The following is a 13,052-nucleotide window of genomic DNA, read 5'->3' as shown; positions in this document are numbered from 1 at the left end:
AATTCGGTCATATGAAACGGAGAGAAGAAGAGAGAAAGGACCTAATAGTGCAATATATATCGTATAAAGTGGTTATGGTGGAATAATAATAATTCACTCCCATTTGGCAGAGCTATAGCCAGCTCTAACGTCTAGCGCTTGTAGTGGTACAATCCCCACTTCGGGATATATTGTAGGTATCCTCAGTCTATGGGTTAGCTGAAGCTCAAACGACAACAAAAGTAGGGGGGCAACAATAGTGCTTTCAATACGATAAAAACCAAGTGTAAAAAGATATATAAAATATACTCACTTAGAGCAGGCTGACTGCTCTGGGGTATCGGCTCTGGTGGTATGATCCCCACCTCGGATTTCTTTAGAGTGGTGGTTAAAAAGCCAGGTAACAAAAATTATTTAAAAAAATAAAAAACTAATCTAGGTATATTTGTCCAAAAGAATTCCTATATTTAAATACAAAATAAAACATCCAATAACGCGTTTCGCCGTTGTGACTTTTTCAAATGGGATAAAAAAAAAAAGCTGGTTTTACTCTCACTCCCCTTAACTGCTGGGCAGTGAATCGATAAAATGGGGGACCTGAGAAAAGCTATTTCAATACCCCCATTGTAAATTATTAATCCCACTGGTTTGATGAGAACTGACCCGATACGTTTATTGTTAGATGCCAGATTAATTAACTCTTACACTGTCTCCTTACAGTCTGCAGGAGTGAGTTTATTTAGTAAATCTGCCCAAAGTTTACTCATCCCGTGCTATTTTAACGGCTTCTGGTTGGAAATTTAGATTTTGATCAATATGAAAATCCTTTATTTAAAATAGGATTCACGTGTGTGAATTACTGCTCTGAAAGCAGACACTAGGTGGTTCCATGTTACGTTTGCTCATTGGATCTAAATTTCATCTGGGTTTGCATTTAGTAAATGTGAGAATTGATCATTGGGTTGGAATTTTGTCGCTTGGTGGAGATTTTGTCAAAATTTCCCCATAGTACAGAGAAATGGATGAGCGAGTGAATACAGAGGACGTCCCCTACCCATACGTTTATATACGATATATTTTCGTTAAAGCGTTTGAAGTGGTTTTGGTTTATTGCACACAGTATATCAGGCGTATAACACTGATCAGATAAACCCATTATTTTACTATAAAGTACTTAAAGGGACACTTTAGTCACCAGAACACCTACAGCTTATTGAATTTGTTCTGGTGAGTAGAATCATTCCCTTCAGGCTTTTTGCTGTAAACACTGTCTTTTCAGAGACAATGCAGTGTTTACATTACAGCCTAGTGATAACTTCACTGGCCACTCCTCAGATGGCTGTTAGAGATCCTTCCTGGGTCATGGCTGCCTAAAATGCATCCAAAAATTCAGTGTCTCCTCCCTCTGCATGCAGACACTGAACTTTCCTCATAGAGATTCATTGATTCAATGTATCTCTATGAGGAGATGCTGATTGGCCAGGGCTGTGTTTGAATCATGCTGGCTCTGCCCCTGATCTGCCTCTGTGTCAGTCTCAGCCAATCCTATGGAGAAGCACTGTGATTGGATCAGGTTACCACTTCTGATGATGTCAGTGGGCAGTGGGCAGGTCTAAAGGAAATGGAGCCAGAGCTAGCAGCTCCAAGCTTGAATAAAAGTAAGATTTTGGAGGTTATGGAGACATGAGGGGCCCAGGGGGGCTAGATGGTGGTTTTAACCCTATAGGGTCAGGAATACATGTTTGTTTTCCTGACCCTATAGTGATCCTTTAATGGACAACTATCCTCACATTTTCACTCCTAATTTTTCGACGTTAATTACATTCACTAAACTTAATATTTCTTGGCTTATCATGGCAGCATCACTTATGGGTAGTGTAACGGACCGTTTCAGCAGACAAGGGGTTAAAATCCGTTTAGGCGATAATCCCCTTTTCACAGACAGGCACAGCTACTGTAAAATCACCAAAACTCACGAATTGAATACAAGTGAATGCACCAAACTCCCGAACTGCATACAAGGGAATAAGGTAGCACTCCAAACTCCCGAACTGGAACCTCACGAATAGCTGCTAGCAGACGAACAGGAAAAGCTCCCAAGCGGCTTACACTCCTGGCAATCAGTCTCTATCAGCATACAGTGAATCCCCCCAAGGACTGTAACAACGGACAGATAAGTACCAATTACAGACATACAGCAGTAAAACATCCCCACAATGCATCCTGGGTTCCTCCCCTCTGCCCTGGAGAAATAATTCAATTATCTCCCAGGACAAAGGAAAGGTGGGGACACAAAGACAGACTATCACTTTAAAATACATAAAGACACATTTTATACATTAAACACAGACATGTAACATATCCCCAGATAGCTCAGGTCTGAGTGCACATTATTAGGTGAATGGCACTCAGACCACACAAATACAGTTTAATTGCCATGGAGCCAGAGTCTTTAATTACACGAATATGCTCCATGGCATGGCTATCTGGGTTAAAACATTCCTCCAACACAAAATACCGAATTTACATGCATTCACCAAATCCATACGAATTACAACCAGGGGCTGGAGGTTCAGCGGTGCCTGCACGTAAAAGTGTCCGATTTTGGTGCATGAAAGCCGGGCAGAAAAGCGCTGGCTGCCCGGAGAGCTCCAGAACACCGCCACCTAGCGGCCGCTAAGTGTAACCGCGGCCACCCAATAACAGTCAATTAAGCTGCGGTTAACCGCAGCTTCAGGGAGGTAAATTGGCAGCACACTCCAGCTCCTGGGTGGCCAATTAACGGCGCCGGCCGGCTCCCCACGGCTCTGGGGAGGTTGCAAACAGGCTGTTTGTTCGGTAGATGGAATCTACCGAACGGCTGTGCAGAAAGGGAGAAATAAATCCTTCTGCACAGCAAAATTAACCCTTTAGCTGCCGGTCCATAATCCAAAGGCAGCAGGCGGGCAACCAGGCTCCTCCAATGCAATGTCACAGAACATTAATTAATTAGATTAATTCGACTGACAGGTATAAAGAGTCCCTCCTCCCCTTACACCACAGTCTGTTTTCCTGTCCTTAGCTGGTTCTACAGGACTTAAAATAATTTCTTTTTGCCCATCTTCCTGCGTTTGTCGTGGGTTCTTTCCAAATGAAGTTCAGCCTTTCTTCATTTGATGAACCCAGTAAACAGCCTGCACGAGCAGGACTAACTGAGTCAGGTTTAGTGTAAGTACTGATCTGCTACGTGGGATATGTATAGTGTTCTGAGGGAGACACATCTGCAAAGTAAATCGTGGGGTTGGACCTCCTTAAATATTCCCCTTGTGCATTACCCCTATAAATTGGGGCCAAAAAGCCCCTTTATAAGGCAGCTCTGTGTTGTCATCCCCCGAGAGGGGGTTGGTTTAGAACGCTGGGGTCTTTTGTTCTTTTCAGGCACAGGTTCCTCATTTCTAGTGCTGGAACAGGCGGAAGTGACGTTTGCTGCTACTCCCGCGTGAACGGAAATTGCACGGGGGGGTCGCACGGGTATGAAGTGAATGGCTTGGAATACATGGCGTCCGTTCCAGTGGTCGGTGCATGTGCAGCACCGGCTTTTCCCCGACTCTTTTTAAATTTAGCGTGGACTGGGGTTCGCTGTCTGCCTGCTAGAGCATCTGATGGTGTCCTCGTTTCCTTGCCTGAAGGTATGCTTTTATCATTCTTACAGTTTTTTCTTTGCCTTTCAGTTTTTTCCTATGCATTCGATAGATTATGGTTTTTGGTCTTTTACATACTCTATTGATATTACATAATAGTATGGATTTTCCCTCTGCCTCTGCAAGATCCCTCTCTAGAAAACATAGGTGAGCCAATTACTCTCTTATTGTGGGTGTTAAAACGAGTGCCAGAATAAGCCTGTAATATATGTTCATATATGGCTTTTATTTCAGCCCCAGCAAAACATTGGATTCCTCTCCAATAAAGCAAGGGATAAAACCAACAGATGCGTGAATTGTTTGTCTTCTGCACCTCAGGGGAAGAAGTTTTGCAGAGAGTGCTTATTGGAAATAGATGAAATAGATGCTTCTAATAGAAATTCCCAACAGCACAACCTTAAACTCTGGATTTCCCAAGCTATCACTGAGGGCTTTAAGTCTACCACGGATAAAAGTGGTCCAAATAAAAGACGCAGAACAGAACCTCAGTCTTCATGGTCTGAAGAAGACCCTGATATGTCTCAAATGATTGTGAGGAGGAAGTTGACTATACCTTTGAGTCTCTTAACTCTAAGTCTATTGATAGACTGATTACCCTTATCAGAGACACTCTTAGCTTCATGGAAGAGAAGTCAGAGTTGAGAGAGGTTCTTTGAGGATCTGAATCCAAATAGACCAACATTTCCGGTGCATTCTTCTATGAAGGACACGATTCTTCAAGAATGAAACAAACCTGAAAGGAAACCCACCTTAAAAAATAAGGTTTCAAGGATTTCTCCTTACTGTTATGCTACAATTAGATGAGATGTGGAACACAACTGCAGAGTTTATGTTTTCCTAATATTTAGCCAGGTGATACATAAAACCAAAGTCCTTTCTGGTATCACAATACTGTAGCTTTAATGATTGATAGTGAAGTTGTAATCGTAAGTAAATAATAATTGAAGGAGTGCAAGTGAAAAGTTGAATTTGAATTGTTTAGTTAACAGATGAGACTTCCTTAAGAAAGCAACTCTGAGAATTATGTATATAAGGAATACTTGAGGTTTGATGAGAGTAGTTGTCTTCAGGCTGTTTGCTTGTAGCCAGATGAGAATAAACCTTTAACAGTCCGGGTCTTGAGGGTTGAAGAGAATAGGAGAAACCAGTAACAGTCCGATGATCAGAGGATTGGAGAAGGCAGGGAATCCGTTTTACAGTCCAGGAGTCCGGTACAGTAGTCAGAAGTTAAGAAGCTTTAGCCGGCGATATGAATGCGGAATACATTCACCAAGCGATTTGAAACTGGCGCGGTTTCTCTATAAGGGCTTGAGAGAGCCGCGTCAGAGAAGGGGGCGAAGACTTGTTCCGCATACCGGACGTGTCAGAACGGAGCCGGAGAGAATTCTAATCGTAAGTCCTGACACTTACTCAGCCATATGATTCATATGGCTAAGAAAACTATGCTCCCCATTGACTCCGTGGCTTATCTTAGAGAATCAATGGAAAAGCGTATGGATGGGGATCTCATACAATCCTATTTAGCCCTGGGCTCCGCCCTCCATCCTGCAGTGGCCTTACCACTCTCTCAAGGGCCTTGAGATGTGTGGCTTGCTCATCTGGTGGAGGATATTGACAGAGGAGTCCGCAGAGAATATCTTCTGGAATCTCTCCAAGACTTCAGTCTGGCTACAATGTTCTGCTTGGAAGCCTCTTCAGACATCACTCGTCTGATTGTAAAAGGTATGGCCTTATCTGTGGCCTCTAGAAGGTCCTTGTGGCTTCATTCGTGGGGAGCCGACTATGCCTCCAAGGCATCGTTGTACGGCCTTCCGTTTCTGGGGGATTTATTGTTTGGTACAACCCTGGATGAAGCCATACAAAAGGCTGCAGATGGCAAAAAAGCCTTTTTGACCCAAGAAAGAAAGAAGCCTTTTTCCTGTTCTTGGAAGAACAAACGTTTCAAGGATCCGATCTTTTCAGGATAGCAGAAGCTATAAACCAGGAACGGAATTATAAAGAAGCTTCTCCCAGTCTTTGGCGAATAAAGCCTCCAAAGGGAGAGGTTCTAGTACACCTGGGAAGAACTTCTGAAGGTCTTCAGGCCCTTTCAGGGATTGTGGGGGGAAGACCAAGGTTTGGGCCGCAAATATTACAAACGTCTGGGTCAGTTCTATCTTAAAAGAAGGTTACAGGATAGAGTTCTCCTCTTACCCAAGATCCACTCTCTTCAGAAAGTCAAGGGTATTGTCAGGCACCAAACAAAGAGCTATGAGGAAATGCATTTCTACTCTTCAGTAACAGGGGGTAATAGAATAAGTTCCAAATACAGAAAGGCTCAAAGGCATTTACTCCACAGTGTGTTTGGCTCCAAAACCACAAGGAAAGTGGTGTCTGATTCTCAACTTAAAAGGAGTAAATTCCATGCTCGATGTGAGAACATTCAAAATGGAATCCTTACAGACCATTATGAAAAACATCAAAAATGGGTCTTGGATGACTTCGATAGACCTGAAGGACGCCTACTACCAAATCCCTATAAATTGCGATCATATGAAATTTCTCAGATTCTGGGCTCTAGGAAAACACTTCCAATTCAAGGGCTTTCCGTTTGGTCTCAGCTTGGCACCAAGAATGTTCTTGAAGGTTCTTGTCACTTTAATAGTGTGAAGAAAAAGGGACTTTATCCGACCTTTTCTTCTATTTTTTTGTATTTTGTTTTATTTTTCCTGCCTACAATGGATTATTAGTTCGGCAGTTTGCAACTACCGAACCCCGACCTCCCTCCTGGCTTGTTATGATCAAAAGCACCGTCAATCCAGTGTACCCTGGGTGGCCGCTGTTCATATAGCCGAACGCCACGTGGAAAAGAAAACGGCGGCCATCTTGTTCGCACGAGGCGAGTCAGCAGGACTTGGTCGTCGAGTGTCTGGTACTAAAATCGGACACTCGACCGCACGAAGTACCGCTGAGAACTACCGAACCCCCGCTTCTCCTACTTACCGAACAGCCAGAAGCGCGGCATTCGGTAGTTATGTTCGTACAGACCAGGGGAACAATCGCTACTATGAGCCAGGAGGGTATATTCGGTATTTTGAACGCTTTTTGTCTTTTTCCCAATTGACCGACCACACACGCTGAATTCGTGGAACTGTTTTGGGCAGGAGCCTCGTGTGTGGTCGGTAAAACAGGACTTCCACACTTTTTAAGAACCCCTGAACCGATCTGGGTGAAATTTGAATATGTTTACCTCCCAGATCGGGGCTATCAGGGGATATGTATTTTGTGGGGATACCTTGTGGGGAAAGGGGTGTTCCAACTTTTGGGGAAAATGTGTGCCCTTTGCCTGGAGATAATTGATTTACTCCTTAACTTATCTTAATATCTCCCAGGCAGAGGGAGGGCATGTATTAAGAAAATACTGTACTGTGATTGGTAAATGTATTTGTTTGTTTTGGGAGGTCCTCTTGCATGAGGATCCCCCATAAAAGCCAGCCTGTTTCAATAAAGCTTGAGTTCTGTTACACCCTTCATGAAGTCTTGGCTCATGTTTGGGGAAGGAATATTCTATCTACTGGGAAGGATTGTCTGGGAAGCTGTATTCATCTCTATCCCCTGCTGGAGCTATAATCACTTATACTCAGCAGGTGGGAAAGGAACAGGAGACCGCAGCACCATCACCACTGCAGGTCTTAACAAATAGCCTTCATAAGAGAAAAAGAAATAAAAATTTTCCATTACTTGGACGATATCCTCATCATAGGTCCATCTCACCAGATAGTGGCTCATCATACTCTTGTAACGAACATTCTTTGAGATCATGGCTGGCTTCTAAACATTCTAAACATAGAGAAATGCTCCCTGATTTCTTCTCAAAAGATTGTCTTCCTGGGAGCAGTGATAGATATGAGCCCATGTTTCTGTCTTCGGACAGGGCCCTAAAAATTCAAGACAAAATTGGAAAAATACAAAGTCTCAAAAAGGCCTCAGTGAGACAAGTCATGAGCCTCTTAAGTTCTCTGACATCAGCAATCGGGCTGGTAAAATGGGCCCAATGGAAGTTTCATCCTATTCAGCATTGCTTCCTTCTTCAATTCAACAGAATAGAAACATATTGGGATCAGAAGATAACTCTGCCTTTCCCGGTAAGAAAAGGGTTAAACTGGTGGAAGGGCAATAATTTGTCGGAAGGTTTCCCGTTGGAGGAATCTTCTTGGAACATATGCCTCATATGTGAAAAACCAGGGAGGCACAAAGAACAAATTGCTCTTGAAGGAACTGACTCCCTTGATGGAAGTGGCTATGAACGTGCTTCGAGGTCTACAGGCCATCTATCTTCTAGGTTCGGAGAACGTTACTGCGGACTTCCTCAGCAGAGCAAAAATTATTCCAGGAGTATGGAGGCTTAACCCGGCGGTTTTCTCATGGATTGCCCATCGGTGGGACATACCCCAGATTGACCTGATGGCGACTTCCTGGAACAGTCTGTTACGACACTCACCGCCAGGGGGACGAAGCCGCCGTTTAGTAAATAATCCCCTTTCTCCAGAAATGCAGTTTTAGTCCAGCCGATCGTCAAACTCCCGAACGGAGTATACGAATACGGCAACTCCCGATCAGCAATCCATCCGAAATCCTTTCACAGAAAATAAACGAAAAACGTTGTCCCAATAGTAAATCCCTCCACAAACGAGACAAAGCTCCATCTTGAAGGTCAAACAGGAATGAGTTTAATGGGGGCTACCTGCCCGGTATTTATGCGGGTCTCCACAAGGTGGACACTCCCCTAGGGGACCTTGTGGAAGACTGTAAAACATATTGGACAGTAGTGGCTTCAATATAAGCCCTTCCCATTTTACCCATAAATCCTTCTTCTCTATCCCGGAGATAATTAGGAAGAAACCTAATTATCTCCACGGATAGAGACCATCGCCATTTTAAAACATAATACGAAAAATACAATAAAATACATAGTCAGAAATACCGATTGCATATGGTTCGTGTAACGTATCCCCAGATAGCCTGGATCTGAGTGCATATTCCTACCGAATAGCGCTCAGATCTGATGTACATAGTTCGATCGCCATGGAGTCAAAGTCTCTCACAAGTCCTTCGGTATACGAATGACTCCATAGGACGGCTATCTGAGTAAAGTCCATACGAAAGATAGAAACTCCTGAACTAGCCGGTGTTCGTACGCCTCAACGAAATAGAAGGCGGGTGGCAGCCTCCAGCGGTGTTCGGCAGATAAAGTATCCGTTTTTAGTTCCATAGGTTTTGCACCGAACACCGCTGATTCTCCTCGTGTCCCAAAATGGACGCCGCCTCGTGGTCGGCATACGAACGACGACCACCCGTACGAATGGAATGGAGAGGTGTCTGCGGTTAACCGCAACGTTCTAATTGTGGTCAAGGTGTTAACAAGCAGCACACTCCTCTCCTGGGTGGCCGTTTGTTCGGTAGTTTCAATCGGTATTAGAGAAAACATACGAACAAGGGTATACGGACAGGAAATCCATTAAATCAAGGCAAACAGACGAACCAGCAATATAAGTCTATACAGATGGGTTCGTCACACAGTCCGGTAGAGAAATTCTACTCTCTCTGTCCAGACAATCGAGTGATGGGCCAGGATCCTCTTTCTCTTCCTTGGTCATTCGATCTGGGGTATGCGTTCCCTCCCCTACCCATGATACCCAGATTTATGCGAAAGATTGGAAAAAAGTTATTGCTATTATCCCGGTCTGGCCAAGAGGCCATGGTTTCCTCTCTTAATCAAGTTGAGTCAGGAACGACCTCTGCTTCTCCCAATAATGAAGGATCTGCTGAGTCAAGGTCCAATCTCCCACCCTCATCCAGAACACCTCAAGCTGGGGGTATGGGTCATAAAAAGGAAAGACTACGTCACTTAGGCCTCTCTGAAGCAGTGGCATACCCTTTTGCAGAGCGTTCTACTTCCTTGTGCTACCATAGCATCTGGGATATATTCAGAGAATGGGCATTGACCAGGAGCATTGACTTCTTGCAACCTCGTAATACTCAGATCCTGGATTTCCTTCAGGAAGGTCTGGAAAAAGGCCTTAGCCACAGCACTCTTCGAGTTCAGTCCTTGGCTCTTTCAGCATTATGCAATATCTCATGGGCTTTAGATCCTTTGGTCTTAAGATTCTTCAAGCTAGCCTTTAGGTTGAGATCTCCTCTCAGATCCGGTACCCCTACTTGGCACCTTCCTCTTGTTCTCAACTACCTGACTGATGATCTGTTTATTCCCCTTGAAAATTTGGATACTACCCTTCCGACTTACAAGACTTTGTTTTTGGTGGCTATTATAGCATTTTTTATCATGATTTCCTGCCAATAGATCTATCAGGATTGGGTTGTGTCTGAGTTTCTTCCTAAGGGGGTATCTCAGTTTCAGCTCTCTCAAGAAGTGGTCCTTCCATCATTCTATCCTAATCAAACTTCTAGTGAAGAAGTTAGGTGGCAATGTTTGGATGTCAAGAACTGTCTGTCTCAATACCTTCTTTGTTCTAAGTCATACCAAAAGACTGACCAACTCTTCGTTCTACCTTCAGGAACTAGGAGAGGTGAGGCAGCTTTTTTATCTACGTTGAAATGTTGGATTTCGCTAATAATCAGGAAAGCGTATGCCTTTTAAAGGTCAGTCTCCTCCAATAAAGATAAGAACACATTCTACCAGAGCATTGTCGACTTCATGGGCTAATTGGGCAGAGGTTCCATACAATGATATTTGCAGGGCAGCCACCTGGTCTTCCCCGATGACGTTCATAAAACACTACAAACTGGACATAGCCTCTCCTTCCACCTCCTTTGGAAACGGTGTTCTGTCTACTGTTGTTTCTTTATCCCAGTGATATAAAATTTCTTTGCAGCATGAGAATCTGTTTGTGTCTTTTTCTTGGTTTCTGTATTCCCACCATATATTTTTGTGAGCTTGGGTATTACCCATAAGTGATGCTACCATGATTAGCCAGGAATAGAGAAAATGTATGACAAACGTACCGTTATTTTCTTTTCCTGGCTATTTCTCATGGCAGCATCAGGGTTCCCACCCATTCTTTTATTTTTTCAGCTTTATAATTGGACTGAGGTGTACCTATCAGTCTAATTAATTAATCTAATTAATTCCTGTCCTGTGACTGCTAAGGGAGGAGCTACCCATAAGTGATGCTGCCATGAGAAATAGCCATGAAAAATAATTACGGTATGTTTGTCATAAATTTTATAAGGAAGTATATTGTTTTTTAGGAAAATTCCCTTTTTGTCTGGTTGAGCTGCTATGTTGAAGGACCCCAGAATTTCGTGTCTGCCAGTTATATAACAGTTGCTTCAGGATGGAGAACGTAATTCTACAATATTTGGTTCACCTCCTGCCACATTGTCCAAGGCCCCTACTTTCATTGCGTGCAGCGCATGTATACCTGCGAGATAGCTTGATGCATCACTTTAATGTGGATGGTTAGAACACGGATATCGTCATGGAGAATGGCCAAATCCGCCTCTTAATATTGTGTCTTGTGGCAGGTGCAGTGAGGTCGCATGGGGACATATAGACCCTGTGACTAGGTTGCTGTTATAAGGTGGAATGGTTGTGTAATATCTGTATTTCACTTATTTAATGATGTCATCTGGAAAGCTGAATGTGGAGTGGGTCCTCCCTGATATTTTCTCCTCAGAGATTTTGTTGTATTTATTTCCTGTTCCTGTCAGATCTGCCATCACAATATTCCCTCAGCGGAAAGACGGAGCGTCTGATTTCCGGATCTGGAACAGTCAGTTAATTCGTTATGCAGGGTACAGACAAGCGGACAACAGTGTGGTGGGGGATCCCGTAAATGTGGAGTTAACAGAGGTCAGACAATGATTTCTTATATTACATGTTCACCCTGTTTGATCATTGCCCCGCCGTGCTCATTGGTCAGACCCACTTCACTGATCTGGTGGGACTGTGGCTCCAATGAGTGGTCATTCTCTGTTACATTCTCTCTCTTATACATTATATAGGAGTCCACCTGGAAGTGACCAATTGCCTTCACTCTAATAATTTCCTTCTGTCATGTCAATTCGATAATGTAACAAACAAACAAACAAACAAAATGTACCTCTACTTGGAGGTAGTGCGTGTTACAGTACAATGCCTATACAATGAGCCGCTCAACACGTAAAGTGGAATACCCCTATCTCCACATCAATTTTACACAAAAACACAATATATGGTATAAAACTATATACCAATTAGTGGAGCGCTAATAAATAAATAGCGTATGAAAATAAAATTAAAATTTATTGATAACAAATAAAAACATGTAGTATACAGTGGTGTATTTTGGAATTGTGCTGCCCTAGGCACAACTAAATTCTGGCACACCCCTAATCTAAATTTGCCGCACCAATTTATGTCAGGAACATTTTTTTTGACTGACAGACACACGCCCTCATTGATTCATGCACTAACATACACTCACTGACAGATACACATTGTTTATACATACATTGTTTAACCAACACACACTTTCACTGGGACACACACACACCCACTCACTGACTGACACACACTCACAGACACACACATCATCACTGATTTGACACACTCCGACATACACACACACATTCACTCACTCACAGTCACACACTGACAGCTACATGCACTCACTCGAAGAAATACATACACACACACACACACACACACACACTCACTGACAGACACTCACAATGACACTCACACTCACAATGACTGACAGACACACAGACTCACAATGACAGACACACACTCACTGATAGACACACGCTCACTGATACACACACACACACACACACACACACACACACTGGCAGACACACACACACACACACATTGACAGACACAAACACACTCACTGACAGACACAAACACACTCACTGACAGGCACACACATACACACACACACACACATTTTCTCATACACTCATTACACTCACAAATTATTAATACTTAAAAAAAAAAAAAATTAAATCCACCCAGCCTCCCTACCTTTGGGGGAGCTGGAGTGGATGCTGTCCCTGACAGCTGCTGGGCTGGCTCGGCAGGCTCCTTGTTGGCTCCTGCTTACTAGGCAGGCTTTCCGGGTTCTGCTGGCTGGGCTGGCTCTGCTGGGGTTGCTGACTCTTCTGGGGCTAGTGGTGCTCTAGGGAGGCGGTTAGAGAACTGAGCTCTTATTGCTCTGCTCCCTCTGCACCGCTTAGTGAGGCCAGGGCAGAGTGATGTCATATTCTGGCTCCCGGCATCGCAGAAGGGAGTGCAAGGGAGAAAAAAGAGCAGAGGACAGCGCTCCCTCACCACCCAGTTAGTAGTTTAACACCCTGGGGGGGCCTTAGGTAGCCAGCCAGCTCTCAGGTCAACCAGGACACAAAGCA

At 43.7% G+C, this 13,052-nt stretch overlaps 1 protein-coding gene across 4 annotated transcripts in view; it reads left to right on the top strand.

Moving 5' to 3' along the window:
- Positions 1-13,052, top strand: part of NOS3 (nitric oxide synthase 3) — a 226,434-nt gene that overhangs the window by 70,511 nt on the left and 142,871 nt on the right. For all 4 annotated transcript variants that reach the window (XM_063452913.1, XM_063452914.1, XM_063452915.1 and 1 more), the window contains one exon: positions 11,370-11,511. In XM_063452913.1, coding sequence (XP_063308983.1) covers positions 11,370-11,511 — 142 coding nt within the window. The remainder of the gene's footprint in view (positions 1-11,369; positions 11,512-13,052) is intronic.

This window comes from Pelobates fuscus, chromosome 4, assembly GCF_036172605.1.
Source record: "Pelobates fuscus isolate aPelFus1 chromosome 4, aPelFus1.pri, whole genome shotgun sequence".
NCBI lineage: Eukaryota > Metazoa > Chordata > Amphibia > Anura > Pelobatidae > Pelobates > Pelobates fuscus.
The sequence above is the reverse complement of the archived record's forward strand: the minus strand, read 5'-3'. Positions and strand labels throughout refer to the sequence as shown.